Source organism: Pomacea canaliculata, linkage group LG6 (genome assembly GCF_003073045.1).
Source record: "Pomacea canaliculata isolate SZHN2017 linkage group LG6, ASM307304v1, whole genome shotgun sequence".
Classification (NCBI taxonomy): domain Eukaryota; kingdom Metazoa; phylum Mollusca; class Gastropoda; order Architaenioglossa; family Ampullariidae; genus Pomacea; species Pomacea canaliculata.
In genome coordinates, this window is record NC_037595.1 from 30,388,234 (window position 1) to 30,409,810 (window position 21,577).

General features: G+C 36.9%; 2 protein-coding genes across 5 annotated transcripts in view; one reads left to right on the forward strand and one right to left on the reverse strand.

Annotated features, from left to right (window-relative positions):
• Positions 1 to 8,788: 8,788 nt before the first annotated feature.
• Positions 8,789 to 15,613, forward strand: LOC112565654. 4 transcript variants are annotated; one of them, XM_025241258.1, is made up of 6 exons: positions 8,790 to 9,128; positions 9,803 to 9,930; positions 12,225 to 12,323; positions 12,727 to 12,867; positions 13,086 to 13,136; positions 13,540 to 15,613. In XM_025241258.1, the coding sequence occupies exons 2-6, from the start codon at positions 9,921 to 9,923 to the stop codon at positions 13,707 to 13,709; spliced, it is 471 nt and encodes a 156-aa protein (XP_025097043.1). In that variant the 5' UTR covers positions 8,790 to 9,128; positions 9,803 to 9,920; the 3' UTR covers positions 13,710 to 15,613. The 4 variants fall into 4 exon arrangements, with proteins under 4 accessions (XP_025097041.1, XP_025097043.1, XP_025097040.1 ...); XM_025241255.1 differs by having other exon boundaries at positions 9,913 to 9,930; XM_025241257.1 differs by having other exon boundaries at positions 8,800 to 9,128; positions 9,909 to 9,930.
• A 1,491-nt stretch (positions 15,614 to 17,104) lies between these two features.
• Positions 17,105 to 21,577, reverse strand: part of LOC112565653 (dynein heavy chain 5, axonemal-like) — a 49,778-nt gene continuing 45,305 nt past the window's right edge. The window contains 6 exon segments of the mRNA XM_025241254.1: positions 17,105 to 18,794; positions 19,081 to 19,207; positions 19,621 to 19,749; positions 20,033 to 20,245; positions 20,449 to 20,605; positions 21,059 to 21,170. Of these exon segments, the coding sequence (XP_025097039.1) occupies positions 18,511 to 18,794; positions 19,081 to 19,207; positions 19,621 to 19,749; positions 20,033 to 20,245; positions 20,449 to 20,605; positions 21,059 to 21,170 (1,022 nt within the window). The 3' untranslated portion in view covers positions 17,105 to 18,510.

Sequence of the window (21,577 nt, forward strand, 5' to 3'; positions counted from 1 at the left end):
ATTTCTGTCGTTATTTTCACTCACTCACTCACTCACTCACTCACTTTTATTATTTGTCACTGTCAGATTTGAACACACCACCTTTCAGTCTTCAGACCTCGTCGGTAGCCACCAGGCTATACAGCCGTTACCAACTAACGTGTCTAAAGTTCGTGAAAAAGTCAAGTTCGCCGTTTACAACAATGAACATATCCGCTGAACCGAGACGCACATGCCCCAGAACCGGTGACGTCATCGACAACGAGGCTGCTGTTAACGAAGATGACTAGTGCACGACGGACCACGAACACCCTGCTACTGTCCCCCTAGGTACCAGTCCAAACTGCCAGGAACACACACGTCATACTCAATGGAGTGAACAAGATCGGAGTGACAGACGGCAACAACCTACCCGATCCTCTCCCCTCCAGACATCATTGTACGCGTGGTCAGAGTTGCCTGCCCAGTCAATGGAGGACATCGAAAACGGACAACAGTACCTACAAAGAACACCAACAAGAAATAAGTGACAAGATGGCCGGCCCTCCACAGTTCATGACAATTGCTATCCCATAATGTCGAGGACTTTGTGTGGACGGCAAGACACAAGCAAGACAAGGGAGAGAATAAGTTCCACTGACCCAGTGACTACGCGACACGAGGTGTCCATGCTAACGGTCACCAGGACACAGCACGGGACTCACCCGTGAAAATATTTCACATCTTCAACTGCGACATCGACGGTTTGCTCGTGAAAACACACTATCCTGACTTTGTACAAAGCATTAACGTGTTTGTTATTGTGTCTTACAGACATTGCTTGACGTCAGCAGTACACTGCAATGTTTCTCTCACTTCCAACGATACTTCAGTCCTGCTTCGACACTTAACATCGCAAGGAAGAGCTGCCGGCCGATATCCTTGTTTTAGTAAAAAAATGTATTTAATAAGTTTTTGCATAGACTGCAGTGTACGGTTGACAATTTGATTTTATTGCAATTTGACACCGAGTTTAACGAGACAAGTTTCTGGACTTAAACCCACAGATGAAACGCAGGGTTCGGAGACAGACCAGGAGGAGATCGATCCTCGGCCCAGAACCGGATCCGCTGGGGTGGTATGGTTGCGGCACTAGGAGGACAAAGAAGACTAAAAAGATAAGTGGGTTTGTGTGCTGCTTCCACCATTTTGTAAGTCTATGATCATGTTGAAAGCACAGTTACATCTGGACTTACAGGTCTACCACAGAGACGTTAATATTCGAATACCACTTCTACCTACCGCAGCGTTCTCATGGCAACCTACTATTTCTACCTACGCATCTGGTTTTGTAACATCATTTCTCATCTCCATCTCTTCCCCAGAAGCACATTTTCCCGAGTTCCTCGACTATCTCACCGGAACATGGAGATGAAGCTGAGTTTGTAAGGTGGCCAGTGACAAATCACTGTCATGTGACCCCCAGCTTTCATGCTCGTTGACCAACGGTGACCTCGCCACCAGCTCTGTCCATTTTTCACGGTTCCTCAAAGCCCCATGGGGAGTTAATCACACCAGCGCTGTCCACACTTTCCACGTATCCTCCTCCCTGTATCTTTCCTCTTCTTCGGTATTCTCTTCTCCACTTTCCTTATTGTTTGGGCATCGTGGTGTTGATTCCCGAACAGATATAAATTATAGCAAATTGTATTGAAACAGATTTTTCAATGGTGTGATGAGACACGCTGGGTCATTAGTGTCAAAGTGTCAAATGATACAGTAAATTATTTAACACCTACATACAGCAAGGTACACGACAGTAAACCCAGACATTATTGTGACTGTCTGTGGTAAAGTTTGTTTTAAATATACATTATTTTTTCATAAAATAAGTAAACTATAAGCTAAACTACATCGTCCTCGTCATGTTGTCATTTTAAAATTTGGACTGACGTGTAGATGTTAAATTGTTACATATTTTTAAAAAGTTGATTTTGTCAGAGCTTTCTAGCATCAATGCTGTTAAATTACAATAGATAAGTTGATGTGTTTGGCAAAAATATGTCGGACTTCTCTATTATATTTTTATGTGAGATATGTTTGCCACATTCCACAGCTGGTCCATGCACAAAAAAACAAATTCCAAATTTCCGAACCCACAGTCCGAACACTTCCACTGTCACAACACATCTTATGTTCCTTCCGACCATTCAATTCCCCCTCCCCCCTAAAAAAAATCTCCAGTTGAAAATGACACCAAGTCTCCACTTGAATATAACACAAAGTTTCCACTTCTAGGTAACACAAATATGTCCACTTGAATATAACACCAAGTTTCCACTTCTAGGTAACACAAATATATCAACTTGAATATAACACAAAGTTTCCACTTCTAAGTAACACAAATATGTCCACTTGAAAGTAACACAAAGTTTTCACTGACACCGATGCTCTTCCTGAAGTTATTTCTAATTCAGCTCTGGTTGGTGAGCCCGAGGCGGATACGATGAATAAGCGAAGATCAAACAACAAAAGTGAGAAAAAAAAAACCCACAAAAACCTGGAGAAAAAAAGTCTTTAGCTAAATGGCAAGTTCAAAACTTAACTAACATTCTTCAAACATTAAACACACGCTCACCGAACAATCAACAAAGATACACACTCACCTCAACAGATAAATCTGGTCAGGATGTGTCCAGTCCAGTCAAGGCTAACTTCCAATTCTGTTCAGGAACTTGTTAAATAACACAATCTGGTCAGGATGTGCACAGTCCAGTCAAGGCTAACTTCCAATTCTGTTCAGGACTTGTTAAATAACACAAATCTGGTCAGGATGTGCACAGTCCGGTCAGGACTACAACACCAAGTCGTTCAAGTCTTGTTGCAAAACAAAACGTCCGGACACACTGATGACACCGAGGAGACTGTTACTTCTCCCCGCCCCGTCAAGGAAAAACTCACACAACAACATCCCAAACACTCAAACACTCTTTCCTTTGTTCTTTGAACAAAACAACCTATCAACACCAGTTGATTAAAAAAAAAAAAAACAACAAAAAAAACAAAGCCCGGCCGGCCATCCCTGTGTGGCGCGCACTCAGACAGTAATTGCTGTCTTTCAACCTCCCCCTTCCAGTTACTTTTTCCCTGTCTCCTTCCTAGCTCAAAAAAAAAAAAAAAAAACATTAAAAAATATAGCGCAGCAGGTTTGTGACATACCTCAATCTCATTTATTATTACTTTCTTTGTTTAAACGTCTGGTCAAACAGATTTCTCAAATCATGAAGTGGAGTCATGTCTGGCGTCCTGTCGGTAGAGGTTGTTGCTACTAATCCACTGAAAGACTTTGCAACTTACATATCTTGTATTATTTTAATTTTAACATAATGATTATTTAAAATTGGAACTTTTGTAGTTAAAAATAATTTTTTGTGCATCAACACTCTTGGCCAAACAGACAACAACAAAAAAAAAAAGGAAAAAAAGAAAACAATGTCTAAACTTTTGACTTTTACGGCTGAGTAAAACAATTGGATCACACGATCGTACAAGTAATATAAACAAATCGCAGCTAAATTATCTTCAGATAATTGCACACAATGTAAATTATTGAGGTGTGGTGGACACCCCCAGCACGAAGCTAGTAAAAGCATTTTACCTCTTGCAAATCGAAAAACTCCTCTCCTGCCGAAACACACACAGGTGCATAAGCACAGACATTAAAAAAAAACAAAACAAAACAAACAAAACCAAAATAAATAGAATGGTCAAGAACGAACTTGTCCATTACCAGCGATAAATATTTACTAACTTTAACAAAAAGTTCATTATTTGTTAGATGAACTGTATTCAGACTAAACGACCACTTTGGTAAAAGATTGAAGTCTCACTAGAAGCACAGAGTAAAGAAGTTGTGGGGACGAACATGTCGTGTGGTGGTAGAGAGAAAACAACACCAAATGCCAAGTAGATGTACAAAGGCCGAGGTGACAAGCCGCGGCTCACAGGCTTATCCTAGTCACAATATCTGCTTCCTTGGAGTAATTCTTTTTTAAAGGAGTTGCACATTTTGATAATTTCAAACCTAAAATGTATTCCTGGCAATAAAACCGTCGTTTGGCCTCGTCGAGCATTTATGAAATTCAAAACTGTTCAACAAATGTCGTTCCACTGTCATTTATTTATAATTTTACAAATCTTCAAACTCTGCGTGTGACTGTAATTGTAAGAATGAGTAAGCTGTGTCTCACCTACAGTTTTCAGGAAGAACATTACATTGTTGCAGTGACCATTTAAAATAGTCATCCTTTTTTTTTACATTATGTAACAAAATTATTTGATCACACACATAATTACCTCAGAAAACCGAATAATAATAATAATTGTTGGCAATAATTATCTCTTCTAGCGCAGAAGAGCAAACAAGTGAGCGAGTGAATGAGCGATGATATGTAAAACCTTTCCGTGAAAGGTGTAGGACTCGAGGTAATGTTGTATTGCTAACCTCTGAATGACAAGCATGACAGTCCTAACCCCATCGTCGTTTTTATCATCATCACCTTTCTGGTCATCCTACATTATTTTTTAATATATTATGTCCAGACTGTCAGAATTCTCTCGCTTAATCGTGACGTGACAACAACATCATCAACTTTCCCCTAACATGTAACAAGGACGGACTGTTGTTTATTCAACAAGATTTTTTTTTAAGTTAGCTTAAAAGTCAGTTTGTTACGTCTGACACGATAAATACCTTTATTGCAAACAAAATCAACTTACAGGGTGTAATACTTTCAGTATATTATTCCTTGCTATGCTCGGGGCCCGAGCACGGGTGAGTGCAAGACCAAGGTGGGTAGGCACCCAGCACATTTCAGCAACATGGCTGTCCTGACAGTTCCTATATTTCCGGATGGGTGACGTCACCGACGCCAGGAGTCACGCGACGGGGGAGTCTGCTAAGGGGGGTAGGTGGACAGGCAAGGGGGAAATGATTCACGACCAGCGGGACAACTTTGTCGTGCTAGAATGTGAGTCGCCACCCAGACTCCTGCCTGTTCTGGGCATTAATGCAAAGTTACCTGTTGTCTAGCAAGCGAACACGCACGCACGCAGATCCTTACAAATGAATTTCCATCGCTAACTTTTCTTGTTCAGATGTAAGTACCAGTCATGTAAATTTTTCATGGTTATGACAATATTTATTTACTGTGTGCTGCACTCGTCAACAAGAGTTATGCGTTAAAGCAAGAGTTGTTGTTGTTGGGGTGGGGTGTGTTTGGGAAAGCGGGAGGAACACACAGAGGGAAGAAAACTTCACTGTCTCAGACAGGCGGGAATCGAACACTGGTTCTGCGCGGTAATTAGGCTACTCTACACCGACTGGTAAGATATTCAGTGTCTGAGCGTTAGTCCTGATAAACGCGTGCTCAGGATGACTAACAATGAGACGCCGGCACCCTAACATTACCTCTAATACTCCACGGCAACCCATCCTCCACAGTGGATCTCCATACGACTGGTGCGAGGCAGGGCAAAGATTACCAACAGACTTGCTTTTGGCTTCATTGCACTTGGAATTTTGAGCTCAGAGGTTTGTAAACTTGTGTCAGAAAGTTGTTGCTTCTCTCCTCGACTGTCATCAGGACTGCGAGTGCTTGAACTTCGTGCTGTCCACGAGTCGTCAGGACACATTTTTGTCTCCTTCTGGCAGTCGTTGTTGCCCAGTACAAGTTCCATGTTGTAGCCAAAGCTGGCTAGTTTGACGAAGATCGGAGCTTCTTAGTTTTTCTACTAAGTTTTTAAGTTTAAAAAATTCTGCCAAGTTTACGGACTGCTTTCGTAACTTAACTAGAAGATGTCGATATCGTCCCTTTTGCGATTTTTGAATGCTGTGGGCAAGGTTTATCTACTTACATTATTGACTACATCCTTGAGCATATGACGCTGACAAGTTCGTCACCACTAAAACTTGCGGCTGCGTAACGGTGATGACCTGAATGCAGAGCCCACCTCAATCGACATGCTACCGGATCATGTCCTTTCCTTTGCCCACCACGAGCGGATGGCATCGCTGTTATCTACAGGGATAGTGTCTTCAAATTAAATGTTCCTCGACTGCTTTCAAAGTCTATCTCCCCTTCATCCACACGACGTACTAAGCAGCAGAACTAATTATAGCATTCACACCACTACATCCACCACCCTTCTGTGCATATAGTTACCGTCCCCCACTGAAGGCCAAGAGCCAACAATGATCGGGCTTTCAACTGTTTAACGGGATCGATCAGTGTACTTCAAGTCTCCTCAACTATGTTACCAGCCACCAGGGATGGGCAAGCTACTTTTAATTTGTAGCCGGCTAGGCTACAGCTACTTTTTTTCAAAATGTAGCCGGCTACACTACAGCTACAATTTTCCAAAAAGTAGCCAGCTACTTTGGGCTACTTTTAAAATGTAGCCAGCTTCTTTTGGCTTCTTTTGGCTACTTTTAAAAGCGTGATGTTATAACAAGTTAGCTGTAGCAACATACACAAACATCAAACATACACACAAAACACTATTACTTGCTTTACAAAGTTTTTATTATAATAATGAAACGGAGAGCTGCGATATACCGACAATTTTATTTAGTGAATCCATAAATGCTTTCATTCATTCCTTGCCCCTTCCTCCCCGGCCTTTTTCACACAATAAGTACACGTATTTACGATTATATTAAACATTTCTGGATCTTTTCCTCATCCTGTTTTAGTGACAAAAGAAATTATATAAGTTTTCCGATAAACATTTGTTTTCTATAACTATTTGTTCCTATTACTTAGAAATGAAAACTAAACAGATGCTTAAGTATCAGGTACCTGGTAGAATTTTCAATAAGTTAGGTTATGTGGTGATGAAAAATGTCAACCTCTTATCAATACTGTGACAATGAACAACAGACCATTGAAATAAATGAGTTTGCATGAAATATAAGTAAACACTGCTTAATCTAATTTAGGCAGCAGATCATAAGGCATTTTTTTCTACACTGACACTGAAAACAAAGAAAGGAACACAAACTAATTGTTTCCAAAAGCTGATAGGGTGAAAAGTATAGTCCTGGCATACTAGAATAGGCTTTAATTATATAGTAGGATGTCAAATGTAGCATATAAACACTGAAATATATTTTCAAAAATGATCTGATACAAGATATATTTATTTTAAATCTTTAAGCTTGAATTTCTCTGTTTGTCGTTTTTGACATCCAGTCCTAAACTATAAAAACATATTTCTCAAGATTGGCTTGTTCTACAGCAGTAAAATTTTGCAATTTTGTTTAGAAATGCATAAGCTACAAAGTGATGCATTTGAGAATATGGTATAAACATTACTTTTGATAAAATTAACATTTTTCTAAATATTTTCTAAATATTTAATTGCCACATTCACACTGAATCGGGGGGTACCATGTCTGATTTTTTATATCTCCTAGCAATCTTGAGATATCAAAACGGCTTATGCATCAGTTTTCTTATCAGTGCCTCTAGTTTACAAAAAACCCAAAACCTTTGGTATATGACTTATGGTATTGTGTAAATTTGTTTTTAAAATGCTTGTACGTTTTGAAACAAAAACGTTGATTAAAGTCACAATTTTCACTTTAGGTACTCAAAAACAGTTTTAAAGTGCTATATTTATGTTATTTTGTTACTCTATATTTAAAAACCCCTAAAGATATTTAAAATATGGATTTTAATTTTTGGAGTGTACCGGTAACCTTAAAACAAATCTACATTCTTTTAGTCCTTCATGGAATTGAATTTGGCCAGAACTTTGGCCTCGAAGTTGCTGTCACCCTAGTGCGCAGCTTTGTCATGATAAGTCCTGCCAGACTGAACTATCTCTCAACAATTCTTGCATTTGAAACTATACCCACATTTTGTGGCTTCGCAAAATGTAAAAAATTTCAAATAAGGCTGGAAATTGATGGGTACGTCCATCTTCGTTTTTCAAATCGCTCCCGCCACATGGACGACACAGTACTTCCGGTTACTGAGCGTTCGAGAAACGTGGTGTCTGGCTGTCAAGACACCGAGCAGTGAGAGCAGTGGCTGTCGTCGTCTTGCTGACACGCTGTCGACGAATGGTCGTGAAAGTAGCCAACATGTAGCCAAGCTACAGCTACTTTCTAAAATGTAGCTACGGCTACAAGCTACTTTTTTAAAATTTGTAGCCGGCTAAGCTACAAGCTACAAAATTTGTAGCCAGCTACAGTAGCTGTAGCTCGCTCCCCATCCCTGGCAGCCACAAAACCATCCCTGATGTACATGTTCAGTAGCAAGAGCTGCAACTGGCAGTTTTTCGATCTGTTGCTCGATGCCTCGCTACAACCCAGCTGTACAAATAGTAATGTTTGGAGGGAAATGTATAGTACTGTCTTTAAAGTATACTACGAAAGACGTTTGTGTTCTACAGGATGTGGTGGGGTTGGAGGATTGATGGTTGTTTTATTCGATAATGCTTCTAATAAAAAAATTTGTGAGCGGGGTCGGGTGATTCCGCTATAAGGTCAGGGTGGGTGAGTAGGTCGATAAAGGGGAAAGAAATTACAAGGAGCACCCAGGGAAAATATATGATGGCCAGCTCTGTAAACAGGTGTCTAATACACAGAGGGGCTGTACGTGTTCCATGAGAACTCGATCTGGACTTAACAATCTTCGCTGTAGTGATGAAAAACGAGCATCACCTCGCTACCACATCCCCTCCCGAGTAAGGGACGTCACTCTGTTATACAGTGCTAAGACGAAAGGAAATGACGTGCATATCCAACAACAAAATAGCAATAATTTATAAAATTTTGATACCTCACACTATAATACTTGAGCGACATTAATATAATTTAAATCATTTATAACTTTAGACAGATTGAATAGTGTTGAACAAATATTTTATTTTGCCACAATTACAGTTAATTCAGAATTTCCTTACGACCACCATTCGCTTTAAGCGTTTGTAGTAACTGAATTTCCTCTTAAGAGAAACATATTTAAGCTGTTGTCTAACACCTGGGGCTTCAGCTGATAATTGTAGGGTTTTCGCAGGACGAAAGAAACTTAAACGCTCATTGGTTTTTCAGTGATATGTCTCTCAAATGAGAGAAAACGAAACTTTTCGTAAATCTCAAGGTGAGAATGCCTCGTATAAACATTGTATGTCGTGAATCTTGAATTGTGGTTAGTCCTCACCCACTTCAGCAGTGGTCTATTGTGTCTGTGTTACTATATGTATATACATGTATATACTATATATTTCAGCTAACCATTGTTCCACACATGAGATCATCTTCATGGAAAGATGTATCACCAAACAGCGTTGTCCAGCATATTGTACTTATGTGGCTGTCCTCCAGTGATTGACATTTCTGATGCCTTCCCTTTAATTTTCATTATATGTGCCGCGTGTGTCGACTTATTTTTATGTGGTATAGTTCGAGACAAAGACACCAGATCGTTTTATCACAGTTTGTTTTTGAAATCATTGGTAAGGATGTTTTGCCTCTGGATAATGAGGCAGCTTCTGAAACATAATAAAAATTTTCATAAGAATAAACATATGGTGAATCAGAATGAGTAAATTACACCCAGTGTATATTTCTGTAAATTGTCTAGTTTAATTATCTTTCTTGCTGTTGCCCTAATCTTTCGAACACTCTCAGTGCCTTGAACTGTTTTTATGGAATCAGTGCACTTTATACCAGATTGATGATATATCTTTCAGTAGTTGGTTTCATGTTTTCTTATGATTATAATATACCTTATAGTGTGGATATTACCCATTCTTTTTCACTAATTTATTGCAGTTACCTCTTGCTCTTTGTGAATCCACATTTTTCTTTAAAAAACATCCTCAACCTAAATTTATTGTAGCCACACATCAAAGTGTGAAAGTCACTTTTCATTTGCTAGACAGGACCAAGAATGGACCCTGGTAAGCTTTACTTATTATTGCTAATAGTTCAGTCATGATTTCATTCCTTAATGGTGCCTTTTTTAATATTCTTAATTTTTTTATCTTTGTGTTTCTTTTGCATTTTCTTTTAAAGTGGACAAATGGAAAATTGCTTACCCATTCTTGTTTATCTTGTGCTGGTTGTATGTTCTATGGACAAACTGTTATTCTAACACAGCACATGGCCTTCTTCTTCATTCTCTTTCTTATGAAGTCTTTCAATTGCTTATTTTTATCTCCAAATCTTAACAAACATTAAAATTGTAGGTCCTTCATCACAATTATTACACATTTTTAATTATATTTTCACCACCCTCAGGCTACAAATCACACTTCATATTGATATTACTAATATTAATAAGCATATCAAACTGTGTTTATCTTTACTACTTTAACATCATGGGATATGGCTTAGTGTTATGCTATGCTGCATCAAAATTATTATGTCAGTAATCTAGCTTGGTTTTAGAAAAGTATAAAACAATAGTACACCGATCATCTTTCTGAGGAGGTGAACAACTTTGCATGTATGTTTGTATACATTTACATGCATGTTTGCATGTGCATGTTAATATGCATGCACATATTCCCACATTGACTGTTGGTTTTAACTCATCACACTGTTTATATTCAGCTGTAAAATATTTGTTAAAAAAAAATTTTTCTTAGCACCTTTGCAATAAGCTTTTTTAACTGTCTATGTCTGCACGTTGCTTGATAGGGGTGTGCTGGAGAGAGCTTAGCTTCTTATTATCAACAGGTTCAGTAAAGTAAATGAAATGTGATCATTCTATGAACATTCTCACATCATGCTGTGCATATTTTTTTTTTTTTTGAATGCTTACATATTACATGTGCCAATCATGCATCAGTGTTCCGACCAGTATTACATATGCTGCTAGGATAATCACTACCTAAAGGGCCTCACAGATCAGTTATTTAATTGTCTGGGACTTCTAAGCTATGTAGAAGCAAGTTGTGTAACACTTTACAGATTTCTCACACATTGATTTTGATATGGATCATAAAGAATTACAGAAGGTTATTTTAGTTTTACCATCACACCCTAGCGCTCATTGTTAGTGATATACTGGTGTATAATCAGATATGCTACTGCCATAGCTGCACTTTCTTCTTTGTCTAAATCAATGCATATTACATACATTTATTAGAAAAGTGTGACTTGAAAGAGAAAAAGAACACTCCCAAGATAAAAGGGTTAAGACATCAACTTGTGAAAGCATTAATGTTAGGACATTCCTGGTCAGTGGAACATGGCAGTTGTGTTTTAGTACTGGGATGGTCTGCTGAAAATAGCCCACATACCTCCACTTTATTTCCACATTTTGACAGTAAATTTAAGAGTATTTGAAACCCTCAATATTATAATTATGGATGATTGAATTTAGTGTTTGCTGGCTGAGAAAAATTAGATAAAACCACAGAGCATAAATTGAAAATTTTGCCATTTTGTTGTCCATTTTACTTATGTTTTAGTTATCGAATTCACAATCTAATAATTTATCTTTTTCAGAATACATTTGCATTTGTTAGCTTAGCACTTTTAAACACATGTATTGTTTTGTATGGTAATGAATTCAACTGCTTAACAATTGTTTGCTGAAGTGGATTTTACAAAATCAGTTTTGTCATACATAGGACACAGTTGTAATGTGAGTTTCCCTATCTTGTTAGAGAAAACCAGTCAAAATAAACATGATATAGATTAATGATTTTATATTATTAAACCTTGTCACTCCTGTAATGTCTGTATATGATAGGATATGGTTCATTTATTTTCTTCATTTAGTTGCTCAGTTTTATACCTTCCCTAAAGATGCTGACTGCCTTTTTTAGATGGATTCATAATAACATTACATCAAAGATTGTGGGAACTCATAGTTTATATTAATGTTTGTCTTATATACAGGTTTAAAACATTTTTATCATTATGCTTAAGTTCCTAAACTAAGAAAAAAATTAGGAATAAATCACCTTAGACATTATTTTTCCAACATCTGTGTTGTATAACTTATCCAGGTTACTAAGGTCTGTTAAGTATATGATTAATAAGAAAACAGTGGTAAGATAAAGAGAAAAAGAAATGAGAGGATAATGAGTTTTGAAAATTACTTAATGAATCTTTTTTAACATGCGGCTGCTAACCCGCCCTGTGAGAACCAAGAATTTAATACACTGTAATATTGTTAAAGATCTCTAGTCTTGAGAATGAGTTTCCTTCAAATTATAACATTGCCTTTTATATCTCATAGCAAGTGGTCCAAAGAAGTTCTTGTACACAGGTCCCAGGAAAGACTCAGGAGATGAAGACCAATGGAACTTTGCCCCTAAAGCCTTTTGTAATTCAAATAGTAAGCAGATGTTTTCTGTAGTACAATCACAAGTGATTCTAATATATACAGCAATTTTCTAGAAGTATTAAAACAATTCTTTTATTTGAAATCATAATGAAAAATTTTTTCGTCACAGATTTAGTGTTTGTAGGTTGTTTTTTTTGGGGGGGGCACCCACATGAAGAAGCGGAAATATTGTTTTCTTGCTCAAGAGTAGGACACAAGGGTTTAATGATTGGTTTGTGTGTGTGTGAGTGAGAGAGAGAGAGAGATTTCTCTTCATTGTGTTAGTTTTGATCCAAATACTTAACATCCATGTTGTCTTTTTATCAGCAGTTACAAATTACTTAAATACTAGTGCTGCATTTTTATTGTGCCAGTGGGCCATCCACTTTCATGCTCACTTTTGGCCTTTTTTTAGACAACAAGCCAGTGGATTTAGCAGGAGTATGGAGTATCCAAAGAAATGTCAGTTTAAAGAATGGAAGTGGGTTACAGGCATCAAGCACACTGCCGTATAATAGCAACAGAAGTTTCTACTCCAGGCATGGTGGCATTAAAGGTAACCAAATGTTATTCGCAAGTCATTTTAAATGTGATGTGAGGGTAAAATCTCTCTTTTGGTATACGTTTCTCAACTGATTTTACATTATCATGTGATTGTTTATTTCCACATCCATATAAAGTATTATTTATCATGATAATGTAATGTGTATACATTATAGTGTTTACATTTAATTGTAGTAACTCTACAATAAAAGGAGTTTAATTATTTGACAGATAGTGGGAAAGACACAACAGCACCATCTGCAGGAATTGGTGGTAAACAAGGTGAGATTTATATTAAAGTTTCCCAAAACTTAAGACCATTGATAAAATATCTTTTACATTGTGGGTAGGGATCGCTTAAAACTAACTGTCATACAAAAACTTTAAAATGTATGTCCATCTTGTAGTGGGAAGCATTGAAAGTAGGAAACTCAAATCTTACTTTTTGCAGACATGGAAAGTGAACAACTGGACACAAAGGTGTAACCTTGAAAGGAATATTACTCTCTTCTTACCAGTATCTCTCTCTCTCTTTGAGATCCGTATGTGCACATTCTTTTAACTTAGTATATAAACAAAAAGAAGACATTGTAAATAACTACACTCCCGTAGACTATGCCCAACTATACAGACTTCCCGTTTATTACTTCCCTTGGTCATTTGCTTTTTTTTTTTTTTTTAAAAGAAACCCTGACATGGACAGGAGCTCGAGGTTCAAGCTACCCTACTTTCGGTCAAAATAGTAGGAGTACCAGCAGCCCCACCTCCAATCAAGCCAACAGAGGATATGGGTCTAGACCCTCTTCAAACCACTTTAATCACTTAAACTGGCAGCCAGATGAAAATGAATTTTAATTTTGCTCATTCTAAAGTCATCTTTACCAGTTCTTCCAGCAAGTTCTTCCCATTTTATCACTATATGCTTATGTCTTTCAGGATGACTGTGTATTTTGGCCTTCAGATAGTTTGAATACAAAGTTGCTATTTATCTTATAGTACATCAGGACTGTACAGTTTCATTTAGTTGCTAAATATCGTGCTTTGGAAGAAAGTTGAATGCTTCATGATGAATAAAAGGTTTTCGACTCAATTTCTTGTGGGAAAATTTGGAAAAACTTTTTAACGATATGTGATTATCACTAAATCTTTAATCCATAAAGCAGTCATTGTATTTTCAGTGTCTTGTGCGTGAGAAGAAAACTACCTTAATATCTTCAACAGTATATCCTGTAAATTTGCTTAAAAAACAGCATGCCTGTCATCACTTATTGGCAAGAAGACAAAAAAATGGCTCTGAATGCACTGAATGAATGAATGAAAAGGCAGTGAGTGTTCTAAATTTCATTTGGATATATTACATGATGTAATAACACTAGACTATAATTTTTGCATTAAATTATTTTTCTGCACTTTTCAAATTGTACTCTTATGACACTTCTTTATTATTTAATGGAATCATATATTTCAAATGAGGGTGTTTGAACAGCTTTTTTGCCAAATTGTTATGCTATTTAAAGATCTATTGCTGATTATATCTATTGACATTTTAAAAACCTATTTCATGTACTTCACAATATTTCACAAAATTACTTTTCAACACTTTGTGCCTTGCTGCTTGGAAAGAGGCAGTAATTATGTAATGTGTTACAAAATGAACTGTATTGTAACTAGGTTTGCCTACTACACAGTACAGATTTGTGGCAGTAACACCAAAGGTGTAACTGTAGGATGTCGAGCTTTAGGTGTGTCACCCTTAGCTTCTATTGTGACTACACAATAAATCAGACTCTTGCAGCAAGCTTTCATGATCAAGAAGCTAAGACTGCATGGAACAGTTTACCTGTTTACTTGTTTACCACTTGACCTAGCATATACGATAATACTGTCAAAGCTGGATCAACACTCTAGATGGCTTTCTTCTCAACCCAGATGCTGGTTGAGGCAGCAACAGGTTTTTCACGCTGCTTTTGAAGTCTCTGCTAACCAGCTAGAACTGTGCTGTGATTTCTTAGACCATGAATCCACAACTATTCTTCTTTTATACCCACCAAGACACTCTTGTGCCATGAATAGTTCAGAAAATTGCACTGCTTTAATCCTGTTTTGAATTTAAACCAGCCTGCTCACCAAGCTATGATGGTATACAGCCCATCTTTAACCACAAGCACTCCCCACCACATAATCAAAGTTTATGATAACATCTAATCCTGCATTTCTCAACCTTTTATGATGCCCACCAGATGAAAAAAAAGTACATCCATGCACCCCCTTTAGCCAGCTAATTTCACTAATACCAATATTAGATAAGAGAAACTTTTTTAAGACATGACCGTCTTCACGCCCTCTCTTGGAGGCACGCCCCAAAAGTTGAGAACCGTGGATCTAATCCAAGAAAGGAAGTAATATTACCTCAGAGTTGACATTCTGAGAATGTATCGCTAATGGACAAGAGGCAGTTTTGCTAAGCTGAGTTATCAATGTTACAATTTGTATCAAAATCTACTATTTACAAAGGGTTAGGGTGCAATAGGTGAGTAAAATTTTGACTAATGGCACAGACTTTTTGACTTTGAATCCTTGTTTGTGTTGCTTGGATATGAACATATTGAAAGAAATGTAATTTTTGGCAATGTAGATAGGTAATGTGTACAATCTTAGTATTGATTATCAAGACTGTTGTTCCAGAGTAAATTAAATAGCTACTATTTTATTATTTTGTGTCTGTAGAAAATTCCACATTAAAATTTATGAACAAATATGAATTGTCATTTTATTTTTATTTATTTATGAGGGCAATAACTACAGCTCTTAAATGATACATTTAAGACATACATAGCAATGTTGTATTTGATATTTGTCATACATTTTCATGACTGTGAATCAATGTTTTTTTAACCTTGTCTTAGTGCATTTTTTATTAATGACATTGACCACAAATGAATGGATACACAGCTTATTAATTCCTGTGGTGATGTTAGACTTATTGGCAACATCATGATAGATGTCACGGAGATACTCATGTGTGCACACAATTCAAGCCCTTCAAAAAAAATCACAAAAGTAGAATTAAAAATGATAAGAGAAAGAAAAAAAAACTGCAGTTGAAGTTAAAAATATGCAGAAATTAACCTCATTTCTTCCTAACAATGCACTTGGAAATCTAAAAATCTACTTCCAATGGTCCCTCCAAAATTATTTTTGAACACATGGTTATTCATGTTGAATAGTCTAGTCCCATAGCTAGTAGACTATAATAATCGCATGTAGAAATGAAAATTATTCATACTGATAAAAAATAACATCAGCCCATGAAGTGGCTTTGCAAATGGTATAAACTGAAAAATGTCACTCTAAAAATCTCTGGATATCAATATGATGACTTGTGAAAGTCCTGATGACCACAAATAATAAATCACTTTAGGATTACGTAGGATGAGCAACTGAAGTTGTAAAGATTGAAGTATCTTCCATGTTATTGAAAAGGATGAAATTTTGCTTTGTCTGAAGCTGTGAATATGTGCACACACGTCTGCATATTGTTCATCCTTCAATATGACTGGTTTTTATGGGCCTATGTGCCATGTGGTCTCCCACTATTTTTTTGGTAAATTCATCACCACTGCCAGGAGCATCAGATAGATCTAAGGGCTTATGTCTTCTGCTTCAGAACTGCTATTTGGGACTTAACATGGTTTCTAGGACTTCTTTTGCATTTAATCACTGTACGATCTGGACACCAAATTTTCAGAAAGGCAAAGAGAGTTGAGAAAATCTATACACATCCATTAACTGTCATCTTATTTATCAGTTTTGCCAGATGAGTGATGCGATTTCATTTGGAAATGTTCAGGTAAAGTTATATATTTTGACCCATTTGCATACCTCTTGCTTACATGACATATTGTGTTCAACTTATGTCTGCAGCATAGTGCAGTTAGGATGTTGGTTGCAAAAGGTTAGTGCATGCAACATTGCCAGTGTGTTCAGATCACATTAATTTTATTGGCCACACCTAATTTGCAGGATTGTTTGAAAAGTAAGACTGCATGTATGTTTCATTTTCTAAATAATATGCACAACGTATCATTCTTTTTTTTACTCTACCAAGAATACAGACAGTACATGATCAGTCCATCCAAACATGTTCTTTGCATTATTATTTTGGGTGATGCTCATTCTGTTACAGGTCTGTTATCAAACACATTCACTTGCACCTACTTGCAATATATTTTGCAACATAGCTCACAAGATTTTTGTCAAAAACCTTTTTATTTTCTGTTGCATAGAAAATACATTTAAACTATGTGGTAAAAATTTATTTTTTTATTCTTACAATTTTGCAAATGCACTTCATGAAACAAGCTTCTACCTCAACCATTTAAGGTTGTGAAACCCATTGTCCTGTTGAACATGTCCCTTTGTGTCAAGAAATTTGATAGATGCAGAAATTGATCCCTTAAAGGTTCTAAAAACACATTTCACTACACCTGCAACAAAAAAATTTCAACTGCGTCCGTAATATGTTATCTAACAAGAAAGGTTCTTAAATTTAGATTAATGAAATCAGGTAAATGTGTTAGTTCCCAGCACATCTACAACCTGAAATCAATTTGTTAAAAATCTTATTTCTGCCACTTTTGTCCAGTCTGTGCTGAAAGAACTGCTTGTCCAATATTAAAATAGTATGGCATTTCTTTGGTCTCGTACTTCAAACTGTGCAGTACTGATCATCAAAGAACAATACAAAGGGTAGTAGCATCATGAATAAACACTGTGATGATTACGAGAGAATGAAGACACCAATGGAAGATTGGTATAATCTAGCATATGTTAATATTGTTAATACTGTTTACAGAGGTGATTTTGGATATGTAATAGACAACAGCACTCTTTGCACTCTATACATCACAGCCAAATATACATACTTTAGCTAACTGTAGCATTGCCCAGTTATAACAAATTAAAATTACTTTGTTGTAAGTTCATTACTTAAAGCACAGAAAACCTAAAACAGTGCACAAAATTAAAAATAATTTTGCACAACTTTAATAAAAAATATTGCAACCCAATTTTTCAAGCCAGAAAATATACAGTAACATTGCGTAGCAATACAAAAGTCACTGCAGTTCTAGGATTGACAGCTTGCCAATCAATAACCACATAACCTACCACACAAGCTATCACAGCACACAGTTTTTGAATCAACTGACTACATGTCAGCAGCAAGTGTCCAAAACAGAAATCCACAATAAAACAGGCGTCTTGCCTAGCAACCACATCTTGACTCTACTGAACCAATTGACATTTGGTAATGTTCAAAACCTAAACAATTGATAAAACCTTGAAAAATATAATACTGGTCACTTAAATGGCAAACATTACATTTCATTTAGTTTACCACAGATTTTGTTACATAAAATTATTATCACCATAAATTTTATTATCTTTCTTAAATCATTATTATCACAAACTCTGTCACCTGTTGTTGTGTATCTTTACGTGGTTTTTACACAGCTCTCTGCATTAGAGAAGAGCAGAGAAGAAATTGATGTAAAGTGTCGTCCTGCCTAAACAACAAAATGTCCAAAAACCTTAAAAGACATTTCCATTTGTCTGCCTTTGCTAGATTATTGCTGGGCTTCAGAATATAAAAAGATCATTTGATGTCACAGAGCAGGGCAACACCTCGCAGCACCCAGTAATCTGCAGGTTTTTGTGTCTTCAGCGAAAGAGGAAAGATGTAGGTCAAATCAGTGCGCTTTGGCTTCTTGTAGACTGGACAATCATATAGGGCGGCTGAGCGCTGCTTCTCTTGGTTGGTTGCACTTACATGGACTACTGGCAGTGATGTATACAGCACCTTAGCTGTGGGCTCAATCAGCCGAGCATTTCGTCGATCCCAGCCAGCTCCATCCAGGTACAAACCATGAATGTAGACACCTGCATTTGGTAAAGCAGTACTATAGTATTTTCAGAAACCACAACCCTAATAGTATTTAACCATGTAAAACTCTAGACATTCAATCAACTAAAGAAATTAAAAATATAAAATCATGGTAGCCAACATTTCCATTTATGTTTAACATTTTTTTTAAAATATGGATTCAACAAATGACAATATGAGCAGCTATAGCTTTTATCATAATCCTTGCCTTTAAAGTATAAAGTATTCCACACTAAAAAGAGAACATTAGGACAATCCTGTTCTTGCTACAGACTCAATTACCTTCACCAGGTGCATTAGTAACATCCTCCCGCATCATGCGGGTAACGTCATTGTCTAAAATGACGGTGTCCAAGGCCCAGCCCTTGTGGGCACGTGTGATTTCCTGTCTCATGGCAGTTAAAAAGCCCTGCAATCCCAACAAAGAAACAGTGCTTCATTGTGAGTTTTATGCAAGTGGTTTGTCCTCTGGATCTCATTACCGTTAAACATGGTGAGCACTAACTTGTTGCTATCTCAGTAATTGCAAAACTAAGCATAGCACATTAAAACATCCAATGATTTGGGTTATTTTTTAAGTGTTTAAGACACACAGCTGTGGTGATTAACTGCTTCAGCATAAGCTTTTTGCGAGCTACCTTGAGCTTTTTTGCTTTGTGGTCAGGAATGCCTTGTAAGAGCATGGTTTGCTGACGCCTTCACATATGAGTGTGTCTGACAATGAAAAAGGTTGTTTTGATGCTGTTTTATTCTATGGTTTTGTGATGCTTCTTGATAATCACTGACTGAGCAAAACGATGATGAAGTGAATGGCAAATGTACCTGGGGGTTGAAGAAGCCAGTCATCCAAAATGAAGTTGGTCGACCTTCAAAGAGCCAGGCGTGGAACTGTGTGTTACGATCCAGCAAATCAGTGAACCAGAAACCAAGGGTAGCTGACTCCCAGGAGATCTGAAATATAGATCATTAGGAAAAGTGTCTAGTTCATCTGTAATGTTGCGATTTAGTCATAACAATAAACATGTCAGATACTTTTTCTATTTTATAGCACTACTTTGGAATTTTCCTTTGTCTAATTACTCTGTGTGTGTGTGTGTGTGTGTTTATATATATAAATCCTCTTTCAACTATTGATGATGCAATTAAAAATATTGCTCAGTAACAGTAAATTTTATTAAAATTTACATCAGCATATAGGAGCATCAAACAACAGAACTCAACTTCAGTTACAAACCTTTTTCCACCAGTTAGGAACACGAGCATCAAACATGTTATCAAGAGCATCACGGAGGTTTTCACTCATGATGATGGTGCCATCAATGGCTAGTTTAAGGTCTTGTAGTGTGGTGCGCACATTACTGATGACCCTTTGCATACGATCAATCTCCTGACGCAAGAAGATATTTAATGGCTGCAGGTGACCCATCTTTCGTAGTCTTTCTTTAACCTGTTCAAAAGAACATTGAGTTCACAAATAACATTAGCTGATATCCATGAGAAACCAAGATTCACAGAACTCTTAACTCCTCAGCAGTTGGTTTTCTTTTAAAACTATCATGTTTTTATTTTGAAATATATGTTTTTCCTTTAAAAAAATGCTTTGTAAAAAGTAAGTTGCTCCAAAAACCAAACACAGTGCTGGATCAATACCTCAAAGGGCACATAATCTTGGGGCAGCTTCTCCAGCATATCATCTGCTAGACGATAGACGATTGTCTCACGTGTCTCGCCACCACCGCCACCAGCATCTTTGGGCTGGATATTGACTATGGTGTCCAGGATGGTGTTTGCTGTGTTGGTCTGGTACCTAACAGAACAATTCAGGGTAATGCCACCATTCAGCTGATTAAAACAGGATACACATCACTTAAGGCTGGAAATTACTCCAAAGGGATTCTTCCAGACTTACTTCCTGTTAGTGATCTGGTGTTTAAGGATAAGTAGCACCTCTGTGTTTGATATAACACTAATTTCCCCCAGTAACTGGTGATCAGTTGACATTCTGAATCTCTGATAAGCACTTAAAGCCATCAACAGAAAATTATCATAGAAAGATTTAAACAAAAAATAAACAAGATCAGAAGAGTATAAGAACAAGGAAAAAATACAATAAAATAAATTTAAATGGTGAGGTTTGGATCTTTTGAATTGAAAAGCTGCAGGGAACAAATCTGAATCTATATGAATGTATATATATCAAGTATAACAAAATGACATCATAAAATAGGATGACTGATTTGCTATGATTTATGCGACTCACGTGATGTCAGCATTGGGATGCAAGCCAAAGCATTCTGGTGTATCAATTAATGGTAGACCCTCAATATAGCTTCTGTACTCATCTATTGTCTTGCATTTAGGGATCTTGTAACCTGCAGACAGTAACAGAAATATATCATTTCATCATATATCAATGTCACTCACCATTCTTGGTCACTCACACTTCCACCCACCAATCCACAAAAAATAAAAAAGAATGTGTAGACAGCCTTACCCCTAATAGATATAGTCAGTTCAGAGCTATGGCAAGAAGTTATATAAGAAGAAAGTAGGTTTCTGGCAAGTATGGTGGAGCAGCATGTTCAAATGACCTCAAGAAAGTCATCAAGAAGATGACTGAAGGTTTCAGATCAAGTACTTATGGTGACTCTTGAAAATTTCATGGACTAGACACAATACATATGTCTAGATAATAATAGTAATAATAATAAAACTAAAAAGAGCACTTATTTAGCATATTTCCTCACTGGGCAGCAAGCTCAATGCACTTTGCAAAAGT